This window comes from Thunnus thynnus, chromosome 12 (genome assembly GCF_963924715.1).
Source record: "Thunnus thynnus chromosome 12, fThuThy2.1, whole genome shotgun sequence".
Lineage (NCBI taxonomy): Eukaryota > Metazoa > Chordata > Actinopteri > Scombriformes > Scombridae > Thunnus > Thunnus thynnus.
In genome coordinates, this window is record NC_089528.1 from 13,035,375 (window position 1) to 13,050,142 (window position 14,768).

General features: G+C 39.9%; 1 protein-coding gene across 4 annotated transcripts in view; it reads left to right on the top strand.

Moving 5' to 3' along the window:
* LOC137194043 (receptor-type tyrosine-protein phosphatase S-like) overlaps positions 1 to 14,768 on the top strand; it is a 67,445-nt gene that overhangs the window by 34,228 nt on the left and 18,449 nt on the right. For 2 of the 4 annotated variants that reach the window (XM_067605564.1, XM_067605565.1), the window contains exons 6-12: positions 1,965 to 2,075; positions 7,185 to 7,199; positions 8,542 to 8,811; positions 9,487 to 9,866; positions 11,105 to 11,306; positions 13,068 to 13,204; positions 13,411 to 13,555. In XM_067605564.1, coding sequence (XP_067461665.1) covers positions 1,965 to 2,075; positions 7,185 to 7,199; positions 8,542 to 8,811; positions 9,487 to 9,866; positions 11,105 to 11,306; positions 13,068 to 13,204; positions 13,411 to 13,555 — 1,260 coding nt within the window. The remainder of the gene's footprint in view (positions 1 to 1,964; positions 2,076 to 7,184; positions 7,200 to 8,541; positions 8,812 to 9,486; positions 9,867 to 11,104; positions 11,307 to 13,067; positions 13,205 to 13,410; positions 13,556 to 14,768) is intronic. The other 2 variants (XM_067605566.1, XM_067605567.1) reach the window with 1 other exon arrangement.

Sequence of the window (14,768 nt, forward strand, 5' to 3'; positions counted from 1 at the left end):
TTTATGTGTGTGCAGTGGTGGAAAGTAACTAGTAAGTACATTAACTCAAGAATTAGGTTTAATTTTGACATATTTTTTCCTTGATTATTTCCATTTCATGCTACTTCATTGTCCTACTCTACTGAATACCACTACAGTACATTTCAAAGGGAAATATTTATAACACTTTAAGTTAACAAGACCAACATTTAATAAATGGTTTATAACCCTGTTATGTAGTTCTAAGCAAATATAAGGACATTATAAGTGTTTATTAATGTATAGTATTTGTCAACAATTATAGCTTCTCATATAAAGATATATTTTATATTATTACACCTGTCTTTTTTACTATATTGACACCAGAGGAGTTACAGTTGTTGACAAATGCATGAATAAACACCTGCTTACTATTACATTATAGTGTGTTATAAACCATTTATTTAAAGTTTATATACTGCTCATAAATACCAAATAGGTGTAAGTATTATTGAAATATGCTAGTTTTTATTCTGTTACCACAAATTAAGATTTTACATATAAATCATATGATAATTTTATTTTTTAAAAAATGATGCATTGTCATAGATTAAAGTACCCATCAGTGTATGATGTAGAATGTGAAATTTAATTCTTGAGGCTTTTGAGACAGTAGTTTGAGGAAAAGTAAATCTTAACTCAAGGTCCTCCTCTTTTTTTTCTTCTTTTTTTTCTGTTTCCTAAGGCTTCAGCCATCAAACTGACCTTGACTTAGGGGCTTTCTTTCTGTCAAAGTACTATATATACTATCAAGGGTCATTTGAACCCCTAAAAATCTCACTTTTCTCTAGTGCTATCTAGCCTATCTAGCAGATACACACATATATATATATATATACAGAATATATACAAGCCAGATGCCTTTTATCAATCACTCTGAAGATGTGATATAAAACATGGTGCTTTGTATCAGATTTAAACTAGCTCTGTGTATGCGTGTATGGCTTTCTTTCTACATGTCAGTGGTTCTCTTCCTCATCGTGTGTGTGTGTGTTGTGCAATTTGAGTTTGTTATGTGTCTTTTTCGTCTCTGTGCAATGCAGCAGAGTGTAATCCATGGTTTTGTGCTTCTTCCTCAGGCTTCATGTCAAAGTCAGTTTCGGATGAGATGAATGTGACAGAGCAGGCTGAAAGAAAAAAAAAACACTGCTGGTAATTCAAAAGCCTGTTAGCAAAAAAAAAAAAAAAATAACAGTAAGAATAGCACTCTTTGAAACAAAGGAAACAAAAGAATACCTGGCAAACGCTGCATATATTTATAGCACGTTTAGGGAGACACTGTTTATCACAGTGAGATGAGGGTAGGAGGATAAAAATTGAGGAAGTAAAAGAAACAAGTCGACGAGATGAAGAGCATCGTCAGGTTGTTGCTGTGTAAAGCTGTGTAGCTGCTGCCAGTTAACTGCCAAGATAGAAACAGGCTTTCTTCATGGCAGCATTGAGCCTGCAGTAGGAGAGGAATCACTAGTTGTATAAAGGTATACAACAAAAAGCCCTTTAAGTGTCATCTGAGTCTATAAAAAGTCATTTTGAGACTTCCAAACTTTATGAATTTTCTGAATTTTGTACATGTTCCCTTTTCTATTCACTTTTTTTAGGAGGAGGGGAGAGGAGGGGAAAAAGTGGAGCGTGTAAAGAAAAAATACACGGTTCTTCTTAAAAGATACAACTAGTAGTATACGAGAGTACGGTCCATTCAGAGGGTGTTTCACAAAAATAACAACAAAGCTGACTTTATTGGATGCTGAAGCAATAGAGGAGAGGATACCCCGGGGTCAAAACATAACAAAGAGAAAAAGACCAACAGACAAAGATGCAGGATGAAAAGAAAGAGGATGCAAAGGAAGCCAGACAGCAGCAGAAACATTTTCTACAAACTCAACTTTTTTTTTCTTTTCTCTCTCTCTCTCTCTTTTTCTCTCTCTGCATCTCGTCTTCTCTTTCAGGAGCATTACAAATTGAGAACAGCGAGGAAACAGACCAAGGGAAGTATGAGTGTGTGGCCACCAACTCTCAAGGCGTGCGCTACTCCTCCCCTGCCAACCTATACGTGCGAGGTAGGACGTGAACACAGAACACACGTGAACACATGCACAAACACACACACGCGCACATACAAACACGCAGAAATCACCACTCTTAAGGTGCTGTTGGTATTAAAAAAAAAGAAGTTATTTCTTTTCCATTACTGTGCTCTTAAACAAGTATTACTAACCCATCCATTGTCTACAGTATATGTTGACCTTGTTGTTTGGTATTTTTCACAACCACCCTTAACAAATCTACCTTAAACCTCGGTGCGAGCTCCTATAATCAAATTGAACAAAGAGTCGGGAGCACACCTTGGTTTAACTGCATGGAAACATCACTGATCTGTTTACTAAAATGGTTTCTGTACTAGAGGCAGATTAAGAGGAGTTCAAAAATGTTGCACAAAAAAAAAGAAGATTTTAATGAAATTGGAAGTTAAACAATCAGGATTACAATTCTTCTTCAATGTGTTTACATTAATGGCATCATTGTGCACCCACATGATCCCTGTTTAACTGATTTTAGCCTCTGGACTGTGGGTGTCACTGGCTTATGGATGAAAGACCACGACCAATGTTCAGATTTATAACTTCTAGTTTCTATGTGAAGTGGGATATCGGAGAAGAGTGTGTGCAATGTGTGGGTGTTGGTGTGAGTGTTGCAGGGGTGTGTGTGTGTGTGTGTGTGTGCGTGTGTGCGTGTGTGTGTGTGTGTGTGTGTGTGTGTGTGTGTGTGTGTGTGTGTGTGTGGTGGGGTGAGTGGCTTTGCGCTGGCCGTTTTTATTCTCTCTGTGTTTCCCCGTTCTCTCTCTCCCCCCTCACGTCATTGTGTTCTGCATCAACCCCCTTCCATCCCTCAGAGCTTCGAGAAGGTTGGTGTGCTCTTTCTTTTCTTTTGTTACTCCTTTGTTTCAGAAAGCTTCACTTATTGAAACAGAGAGAAACAAAAAAGAAAAAAAAAACAACCCTTTAAAGGACACCAGACTAGATTTGTGAAATGATTTAAAGCTGTCTCCAAAATGAAGAGAGTTGATTTCTCTAAAGCTGCTACGATGAAGTGGCCTGCCTACGCAGCAGAGTGCATTGACTGCATTGTGAGGCCTTGTGTGCAGAACCCTTGGTATTGCCTTCACTCCCCGATCAATGTTTTCTGCATGGTATGATCTTGTTGTCATGGAGACCCAAGAATTGGAAGATTAAAAAGAGGCGATGTTTGCATGGAAGGAGCGAGAGAGAGAAAGAGAAAGGAGCACCGCTTGCATGTCTGTTGACTGACACAAGAGCATGGCACAGTGTGTGTTCACGCCTATTGATATGCTCGAATTGTGATATTATTGAACTTGTTATCTTGTCGTGTCGTAATACTTTTTTTTTTTTTCCCCTTGCTTTTGTTTCATCAATTTTGTGTCCCAGCTCTCATGTCACCACATCTGCTCCAATTCTGCACTTGTTGCATCGAGTGGAAACCTTGCACTCCCAGTCACGCTTGTACATGCCATTCTGTTATGAAGTCGTATGGGCCGTGCAGGTTTGTAGGCGAAGCATCAGTGATTTGGCCGGATTCATGACATAAACTCAAGATGGCAAGAAAATAATCACATCGATATCAAGTACATTTACAAGTACTGAACAAATGTTACTTGTACTTAACTTGATTATAATATTTATACTCCAGAACAATTTAGAGGGAAATATTGTGCTTTTCACTTCACTGCATTTATTTGACATCAATAGTTCATCAATCAAAATTTTACAGAAACAGCACCTGATCTTCTTATAAAATATGGCTCATTGTCAAAAACAGTATATAAAATACTTAATTAGCTCCGATTTAACAGTAATATAATACTGGCCCAAATATAAGACCCTCCCTCCCCCCCCTTTCAAACACCTGTTTTTGGAAAATGATTTTTTGAAGATATAGCGCACTCTTACACTTGTCCTGTTGGGAAAGTTTCCCTGAAATACTACTTATCCAAGCAGAAGAGAGTCCTCATCGTTGACTTTTCTGTCATCTGGAAGAATGTATATCACGTGTGTGTAGCTTGTCTATCAGTCACACACTCACACTATCTCCTGTCAGGCTGTTGGAAGTGTTGGAAAGTATTTTCACTTTTCAAATGTAATTTTTAGAATAACATACCATCTTATATTCGGACCAATACAGTATTCATCAATATAATATATGATGATATAACACTCACATGGGCACATTTTGCTAATAATACTCAAAGTCTGTGTAAAGCAATAATAAATATGTGTTTGTCACACCACAGAAAAATGTGTAATTAACCACTCAGCCAAAGTCTCCAAGTATATATACTTAGGTTTCAAAATTGTGGAAAAATAAGCAGTATTCTGCTCTGAAACGCTGGGGGCATGTCCACTGAAGGAGACCCAACTGAACAGCCTCTGAGCTAACAACGCTCATACCAAGCTTCTGTATAAAAATAAACAATTTAAAATAGGCCTTGTTTGTAGTTGTAAGGCAAGTAACATGGATGATATTTTAAGAATGGCCACTGTTTAATTCGGCACATATTTTGTAGGTAAATGTGGACTTGTTTCAGTAAAAATGTAACTTAAATGACTAGTTAACAGGCGAACCATCACCAATCATCGTTATATTAAATCGTCCTTTTTTTCAATGGAGTTCGGTGCATTTAAAGTTAGTCACTTCTCTGCTGAAAAGTCCTTGGAAAGTCATTGTGGCTTCACCCTTGGAGCAATTGCCTCTCACGCCGTGCTTTTCAGTGAAGTGCTGCCCAGCAAATGAGCTCCCTCTGGTCGGGGACCTCCCAGCCGCACAGCTGGTGTTGAACTTGAAGCGGCAGGCGGCTCCACATGTTAACAGAGGTTTCTGCTTGGTTCAAAATAACTCACTCAGCGCTAACATTGACCAAAAATGGCCCCATTCACCAGTAACAGCGGTTCATCCGAAGTGAATCCCAGTTGTCTCAGATGAAAGTTTGTGAAACTACCCGGTGTTAAAATTGTAACTGAATACATGCACTCTAGTGTTTATAGATTCCATCATTTCAGGCCTGCCCTAACATTTATAATGTGTTTAAAAAGAAATCTCTGATTTTCCTTCACACAGACTTTAAGTACTTTTACTTAAGCAGCATTTTCAGTGCAGGAGTATTTTTACATTTCTATTTTTACTTAAAGAAGGGAACTGAATGTTTTTTCGACTGCACATCTCCAAGATTCATACTAACACTAAACTTATATAACTATGTAATATATTTACAGGTATAACAATATGCCTACTTTACTGTAATATAGTCTGTGCCGTGTCTCACTTTTCCCCGCTGTTGCTATCTCTTCCAAACACCCTGATATACCTTTATTGACTGACATTTGAAATTAATCATATCCATTCACATTTTTAGATATCGAGGGGGATATTAATGATTCCCTCTTATTACAGTGGTTAATGAAAGCCATGTCCTTGAGACAGACGGGATGGTTCTGCGTAAATGTCAGCTCGGTGACAGTCCTGAACGGGTATATAGCAGTGCTCAGATACAGGCAGTAATCCTTATGGCTGTGCCAAGGTCTCCCCAGCCTGTAGCCTCCAGACTCCCTGCAGAGAACAGGACTAATGATAGCTCCGCTAATAAAGACTGAAGCCCTTGGCTCTCACAAACTGTATAGAAAATGGAGGGGAATCAAGCGGCCCGACTCGATTAACTTTAAGCTAGAGGCTCTGTGAGCGTGTGAAGGATTATCCCTTGTTATGAGCTCACTTTATTGTAAAGTACTCTATCCTATGTCTCGACGGTGGATTCTTCAGTCTTTTGTCTCTGCTCCTTATGACAGATTTAAAAAAAATATATATAAATACTCATTCTCATGTTTCAGATTACTTAATGATCATCTTGAGTCTTCACCATCACCCTGTTGTTACTCATGTTACCAAACTAATCCATGCACTTAATTAATTGTCTTTTGTTTAGTTTGTTTTTAAGTATTGATAGGTGTAAAATAACTGAATGAGTGATAGTGTTGTGTCATGCTGCATTGCACCTGCTGCGTTTGTCCTGTGCATGGAGCTGTCATGGATGCAGTCTGTCTGTCTCTCTGTCTCCAGCATGCTCAGATGAGGAGATGCCTGCCTAATCATGTCTGTTTCTAACAGATCTACCTGTTTTTTGTCTCTTTGTCTCTTTCTTGTCTTCAACTTCTGTATCCAATTCTGGGTATCTTTCGGCTCTTGTTTTTTTTTCTTACAAGTATTCCAAATGCTTTATCTGTCATTCATGAATTGATAGTGACATCACGGCAAGGTTTTTTTTTTTTTTTTTTTTAATTTGTTGAAATCGAAATGCAAAAAATGTTAACTTTTATCCAATTGTCTCTAGATTCTTTGAGTAGAGGGGATGTGGCCCATGAAGATTCCAAGTAATTATGTTACTCATTAAAGAGTGGATGTTATGCAGCCAATTTACCAGTATTTATTTATTTATTTTATTTTATTTTTGATTTAATATATTATATATATTAGAACTCATTTAAGGAACACAACCTATTTTCACTGAATCCTACTATTGTTTTGCAACTGTAGATTTTTACAGTAACTTATTTTATTTGATCTATTTTCATTTTCTGTCTTTTTCAGTCTTCTACTTTTAGAACCTTTGTTGCTTTACACAGTCATGTTTTGTATGACACATGTGAGCTTCCTAGTTTAGTTTAGTTTTCAGACAATGTTTCTGCTCTCTGTCTGCCTTCCCTTTCATTCTCTCCTTTCATCCAGAGATGTTTGTCCGTTTGCTCTCTCTGTCTCTTTCTGTTTCCTGTGTTGTGACCCTGGGGTATCCTCTTCTTCTTCTTCTCCTCTGCTCCGTCAACATCCGATCTCTACTCGTCTTTTTTATTTATTTATTTTTATTTCTTACTTTTGAAGCACCGACTTTCTGAATGGGCCTGACTCTGGTATAGTCGTGTTTTTAAATAGATCCATGTGTTTTCTTCTTCCTCGCTCCTCTTTTCTTCCCCCTTTTCCTTCCTTCCCCCCAAAACCCTCTTCTAATCCTCTCTTTATCTCCACTCCCCTTCCTTTTCCCCTCCTTTCCCTTCCCCCTTTTTTTCTCTTCTTCTTCTGCATTCTGTCTGCACCCTGATGTGTAGGAGCGACAGACACATGTACATAAGTTTATTAACTTATAAACATGCACATACTACCTCACATATCTCTCTTTTGCTCGCACTCGTTCTTTCCCGTTCTGCCTCTTTCATGCTGTCTTGGTGTTCTTTACTTAATGTGTCCAATGATCACTCTGTAATTGCCACAACACCTTATTAGAACCCTTTACCCTTTCCTGTCCACATTTCCAATTCATTTGACTACACACACTGTATCAGTTATGAATCCTATGTATTGTACAGTACCTTGTTGTACAATGTGGCTGTCCTTTGCTACATTGCCTGTCATTGTCTGGAAGAGAAGCAGAGCTGCCTCTCTCTCTCTCGTTCTCTCGCTCTGTCTTTTCTCTCTCTGTCTTTCTTACTCTATCCCTCTATCTGTCTCTCCGGTGTCTTGCTTCTCTCTGTCTCCCTCTCAGTCTTCAGTTCTTCGTTCTCTTCTTTGTGTTTTTCCACCATTTTATCCCTCTTGAGTCGCCCAGGCATGCAAGTGACCTATGAGTTCAGTCTCTTGATGCATCTCTCCCTAATATATAGCCAACCAAGCCCCGGCAGATGCAGTATTGGATATAACTTGCCACTTAACTTGTTCTTCTCATGGGGACACAAATAGCAGGCAGGGCCTATTGATCGGCCCCTGTGATGCATACTCTCTCTAAAACGAGCCCATCTACTGCAAAAGCACCTGAAGGCACAGAAATCTCAATGAAGTAAAGTTTCTCACTAAAGTTTCTGCTAAAGTTTACTGTTATCAGTCATTGCTTAGAGCGAAAGGGAAATATAATTATAGTACATCTACAATCAAAAGCTTGCATCAAAAAGTCTTATTTTCCTGCTTAAATGGATGATAACCAATAAAAAAAAAAAGAGAAACTGACTATAGGTGTCATGTCCTGGTTGAAATGATACTCAAGAGTTTGTCACTATATTATTTTGAGTAGGCAGCTCACTCTGATTGGTTGAGCTCAACACAAGATTTGTGTCTTTCTGTTGGAATCATCAGTACCATAAAGTAATTGGGACTAAACTTGAAATATCCCTCTGTAATTTTCTGTAAAAACCCTGAAGTTCATTCTCCCCCTTCCTGTTACCTCTCCTCTCCTCTCTCTTTTTTCTTTCTTTTTCTCTTTCTTGTCCTCGCTTTCTCTCTCAATCTCTACCTTGCTTTTTTCTGCCTCGCTCTTTCTCTCTGATTCTCTCTCCCTTACCCCACCCCCACCCCCTCCTTCTCTCTCTCTCCGCCTTTCTTCTCCTCACTCCCCTCCCCACTTTTTCTCCTCTCCCCACCTTCCCCTCAACCCCCACCCCTGTCCTTTCTACCCCAACTCTCCTCCTTTCCCAGTGCGCCGTGTGCCCCCTCGTTTCTCCATCTCCCCCTCCAACCACGAGATCATGCCAGGAGGGAGCGTCAACATCACCTGCGTGGCAGTGGGTTCGCCCATGCCTTACGTCAAGTGGATGCTGGGCAATGAGGACCTGACCCCTGAGGATGAAATGCCGATTGGCCGGAACGTGCTGGAGCTCAATGGTGTCAGGGAGTCTGCAAACTACACCTGTGTGGCTATGAGTAGCCTTGGTATCATCGAAGCCACCGCTCAGGTCTTAGTCAAGAGTAAGGGACACTGTGATACAGACATCATCTGATAAGATCCAGATGTTTAATCATTTTAAGCTTAGAGAAAGAAAAGGGGTTCAGTAGTTGTTTCATTGCAAGATAGATTGAGTCTGATTAGATTTCCTCTGCACTTCCAAATGTGTGCATGTCAGGAAAATTGGAGACTCTGAAGGATGCTGTTGTTACTTTTGGGTTCTGTCGAGCAAATTTGCAAAAAATTTACATAATAAGCATGATTCAGGCAACCCTCATTACTGTGATTTTATCGCAGATGCACGGCAGTGTGGAATATATTTTTTTCTTGTAATTTGATTTGGACAGAAACGTAAATCAGATAAGATTAGATTCAGCTTTATTGTCATTGCATCAGTAAGTACCAGTACAAAAAAATGCAGTTTATCATCTAACCAGTGCAAACACTAGCAAAAGTACATATACAGAATATAAAGATAAACAAATGTACAGAATCAACAATGGGGTAGTGATAGTACTGTAGGAGGGGATGTAATAGATATAAAATAAACAAAAAAATACACATTACAGTACAAATCAATGCAGCTATAGTATGTCATTGTGTAATTGCCATTGTAAACACAAGATGTACATTATGGACAGAGACCAGTAAGTATTATATAGTAAATATTACAATTTTTTCTTCTCTCTTATCTCAAGCTTTGCCAAAGCCTCCCGGCACACCCGTCGTCACAGAGACCACAGCTACCAGTGTGACCATCACCTGGGACTCCGGCAACCCCGACCCTGTCTCCTACTACATCATTCAGTACCGAGCCAAAGGCCCGGACAGCAAGTACGAGACAGTGGACAGCATCACTACCACCCGCTACAGCATCGGGGGACTGTACCCCAACACAGAGTATGAAATCAGAGTGTCGGCCTTCAACAGCATCGGCCAGGGCCCTCCCTCAATGCGTGTGGAGGCTCGTACTGGAGAGCAGGCACCAGCCAGCCCACCCCGAAACGTCCAGGCCCACATCATTTCTCAGAACACGGTGATGGTCCGCTGGGAGGAACCGGAGGAACCCAATGGGCAGGTGGGATGGCTGAAACAGCTATTTTTGATCAGTTGTCAGTAGTAGAAATAGTAAACTGACATTTTACATTTCTTTTATCTGTTTGTATTCTTGTCTTACTTTTAGCAGAATGTTCTAAATAGGCTGATGAACAACAAATCACTGATACTCATTAGCCAAAGCTATAAAAACTTATTGCCATCTCGCAAATTAACCTGTGTCTTATCTTGTGTTTTATGTTTCACTGCTGCCCAACCAGTTGCTCTTAGAGGACAAATAAAGGCTTTGATTGATTAAAAATAAAATTCTAGCCTTTAAAATTTTAATTGCTGTGCTGTAATGTTAAACAGTCATAAACATATAATAAAACAGGAATAAGTAGATTTGACCACCAAGACAGAGAGGCTATAATCCCAACGTTTTAAATTACTTTTACACCCGCTGACTACGAACTGACAACATTTCAAAATTGCACAAAGACCCCATGAGGTTAAAACATTAAAGCCCTAATAAAATTCACCATTGGGAGCTTTATTCCAATGTGCAGGTTCATGTCCTTTACAGGGACTGTCTCTTGCCAGAGATTTCCCTCCTGTAACTCCCTTGCTACTTTCCCACTCTCTAAAGAAAAAAAAGTAATTGGACTGTCCGCTCTAAGTTAAGAGCACTCCCTCTGGAGGCCCATTTCCTTTTCTAGCCTACCTAACTGTACAGTATGTTCATAAAAGTACAAGACTGAATCGAGCACATATGGGGATTATAGATATTAAAGAGTAATAACAGGATAGGTGGTAGAGGTTGGGGGTAAGGGCGGTGGCAGTGGCGTAGAGGTAGGATTACATTCTCTCTCGGATGCCCCAAAACAAATCCCATAGCAGGACGTATAGTGATTATATCTTAAGCGCTATGATCTGAGGACATCCACGGCTTGTGTTTGAGATGGTTTTGTCAGCCTTAAAGTGAGGGCAGTGTTTGTTTATCAGGGTCAAATGCACAACAGCCTCAGAGACGTGATGACATCACCTTGTGACAGTGACCTGTAACAAACAGTGAACCCACTAACCCACAGGACCTAGACTAAAATAAATCAATAATGATGACCTTAGCTGTGATCAATTCTACTTGGTTATGTGTTGAAAGAAGGTATTATGGATTACCATGCATGCAGGACCGTGGGATTAGGCGAAAGACCACTTAATACAGCCGGGTCACTGATGACCTTAAAGCTTTATCTGTCTCTCTCTGCTCCTCTGTTATAGGTGAAGGGCTATCGTGTATACTACACCATGGACCCGTCCCGGCCCATGAATGAGTGGCAGATCCATAACGTTCAGGACAGCGTGATCACCACCATTCAGAACCTGGTGACCTCAGAGACCTACACCATCCAGGTCCTAGCCTTCACCTCCGTAGGGGACGGACCCTTCTCGGACCCCGTCCATGTCAAAGTCATGCCAGGAGGTCAGTGTTGTGTTTGAATGTGTGACTGTGAAAGTGAGAAGGTAGAAGTACATGTAAGTGAGTGAATATATACATCTTGCTTGCTGATGCACCGTTAACAGCTAAGTAATGGTCTTGATTTATTCATGTGTGGGTGAGTAGTGTTTTTTTTTCAGATGTGCATGTGCAACACAGCACAAATGAGTAATTATTGGTGTGTGTGCATGTATACAAACTGCTAAGTAGCTTATTCAGGTGACTTATGTCTGACTTAAGTCTGTGAAGCAATCCTCTGTGAAATGCTTTTGCAAATATGCTTGACCTGTTAGAAAATATGAGTTCTTCAAAATGAATGAATTCTACCTGCTGGGACAGAACTGTGGAGACTTATGAAAAGGAAACAGGGATTAACAGCCGAAAATGTCCCTTGTACCTCAGTGCTACTCATGCCGCTGTGACAGCTGCTGTGAAGTTGCAGGTTTTATTTGATGGGAGTTAGAAAAGAGATTACTACTCAACAATCTGTGATGGTATTACTGGTTTTAATTCCTATGTAGGCTGAGCTACTGTTACGCCATAAGATGTCCCTAAAAAGTCTGCCATTCTCCAGCACCTCAAAGAATGAGATTATGTAAATATACAAAAATACAGATAATACAAGGGTTTGAGGGAATTATGTTTTAGAAGGTGCACATTATGACATCGAGAATCAGTGAGATTCCTTCCTCTCTGACTTTAAAGGCATCTGAAAACTTGATTTAAAACCATAATTTTTTCTTTATGACATTGAATATTTGTGACTAAATAAGCAACAATCACTGCTTAAGTTAGAAAAAAAATCCTAAAGTTAGAAATAAATCCTCATTTATAAGTTCATAAGTAATAGTAGTTGAGAAAACAATCTTAGATCCATTTAGTAGCTGTTCTGCTGCTTTCAGTCACATCACATGATCTTCATCAGCAGGTGGAGTTTGCCCAGTCGTCATGGGATTGTAAATGTTGTAATTTAAATTTTTACTGAGCGTTTATGTTGGAGTGAAAGCTCCATCTGCTGATCATGATCATGTGATATGATCAAAAGCTCCAGAAAAGCCACTTAATTGACCTTGTGGTTAAGTAGCTGCTTTGTCAACTGCTATTTCCAAATTCAAGAATGAATTGTAAACCTTAAAATTATATTAAAAAATAAAACAAAACTCTGCTTTATCGAGACTGAGTGACCAAAACAACCAACTGTCACCAGATTCTGATTTCCATTAATACATTGCTATATTCTGATTGGTGCATAAAAATAACTGACATCACCTACACGTGTTTAAGCATAATTATCAGTAGATATTTGTGCAACCCTGTAATAGAGGCAATGAGTTATTTTATCTTGCATGCTCGTGCATAGATAACACAGCTAAGTGGTGGTCTTCATTTATTCATGTATACGTGAGTAATGGTTGTTTTTCAGATGTGTGCGGACAACAGAGCACAAACGAATAATTATTTGTGTGTGTGTGTCTGTCTTTTTTTCCAGTACAGCCCTGCTCTCTTCAAATCATTCACAAGGGCACAGAAAAAACACAAATACAGCATCTTCTCGTGTGAAATAACCACTGTTGTTCTAACATTGGCAGCTAATAGTTTGCTCATATAGTAGAAAAGTTGATTAAGAAATGAGGTTTTCAGGACTTTTGAAACATAAATGTACAAGCCTGTAGAAGATTATAGATATATTTGAGTTATTGATAAGATTCAGTTCTGACTGGTTTTGTTTGATTCTGTCCCCTTCAGTCCCAGGCCAACCAGGGAAGTTTAAAGTGGGTAGAGTGACAGACACCAGTATTGAACTGACCTGGGAGCCTGCTTACACCAAGGAGGGCATTGTCAACTATGAGCTCCTCTACAAGCCTGTCAAATATGGCAGTTTGGTAAGACCTCTTACACTCTTTTATGAATCTGTCTGCTGCGTGGATTTCTTAACAAGACAGAGGGATAAGAGGACAGAAAAAAGATTAGCCCTAGCATCCAGCACCACTTTTCCTTCTGGTGATAGTCTCATCTCTCTCTTTCTCCAGCTCTCCTTTAATGTATTCTTTTTCACTCTCTCATTCTGTTCTCTGCTTCTCTCTCGTAGGAGAAGCTGACCTTCGGGCCGAGGAATTCTTACACAGTGGAGGGTCTGAAAGCGAACACCGAGTACTCTTTCTCCCTGGCTGCCATCTCAAACAAAGGCATCGGTGCTTTCACCAATGAGCTGGTGCAGAGGACATCACAAGCCAGTACGTCTCAATTTGAATGGGTTCACATGCTGTACCTGCAGTCACACATACACACAAATCCCACAAACTTCAGTTGTATTATGTTTCAGTCTTGTACACAAATCTCATGCAAACATTTTGTCCTACACACACACACGCACACACACACACACACAGACACACACACATACACACACACACACACACACACAGAGCTCGCAGTACATTGTCCTCAGCCTCTGACCTGGTAAAACCTGGGAACCATCTTTGCATCTCTCCACCTATCTCGTTTATCAACCCATCTGTCCAAACCCCCGTCCCATTCATCCATCTATGTTTGACCGTGCCTGTCTTCCCTTGTTCAGCCTCTTGCTTTCTTACACAGCCAAAACATCATGACAGATGGAGATGGAGCACCGATTAATGTTTCACTCTTCCTTTTCCTCACCCTACCTTTCACTTTTTCCACTCTATCAGTGTCTAATGTCTTTGAAAGGGCGAAACTGTCTGCCACTTATTGGCTAGCAGCCAGTGGTGAGGAGCATTAAAGGATTGTGGGTGGCCTGCTATGTTGACAGGTAAGTGCCGGCTAGTCTGTATTTTATCCACGCTAAACTTGGATTCTCTCTCTTGTCTCCTTTTCTCTCTTTTCCTGCATGATCTCCGATAGCTGATAAGAGTCACATAAATTCCACTTTTTTTCTTTTTCTCTGACATATCGAGAAATTTTATATCTGATCTCAAGAATAAAAATAAGAAAATGCAGAGATAACAGAGAAAATGGCGCAAGGAAAAGAATTAATAGGGTAGCCGTGGTTGAGAAAAGAGTTCTGCAGTTCACGGGCGCTGTATCACATCAGTGGTAAGTTTTTGTCAATTATTTACAATAACTCAACAAACACAAGAATGCATCATGTGTTCTCACAATCAGATCGTTTTTTAGAGCTGGGTACAAAATGTGCTAAATTCTTTCAGCTGGTCTCCTTTCACTCTTTACCTTCATAAAAGAAAGGTAGACCAAGGTGGTACACCGGAGGAGGTGGCAAGGGGGTGCAGGAAAGGGAAGGTGCTAGATAAGCAGACTATTTCATGCAGCAGAATTCATTTCCCAGGGAGGTTATGTGCGCTTTGTTATCGCCAAGCTTTGGTGCACATCTAGATTGTCCCCCGAGGCCAACAGAACAGTTGGCTGTACGGCTGAGTGGATAGATACTTGAACCTGTCAGCTATGACT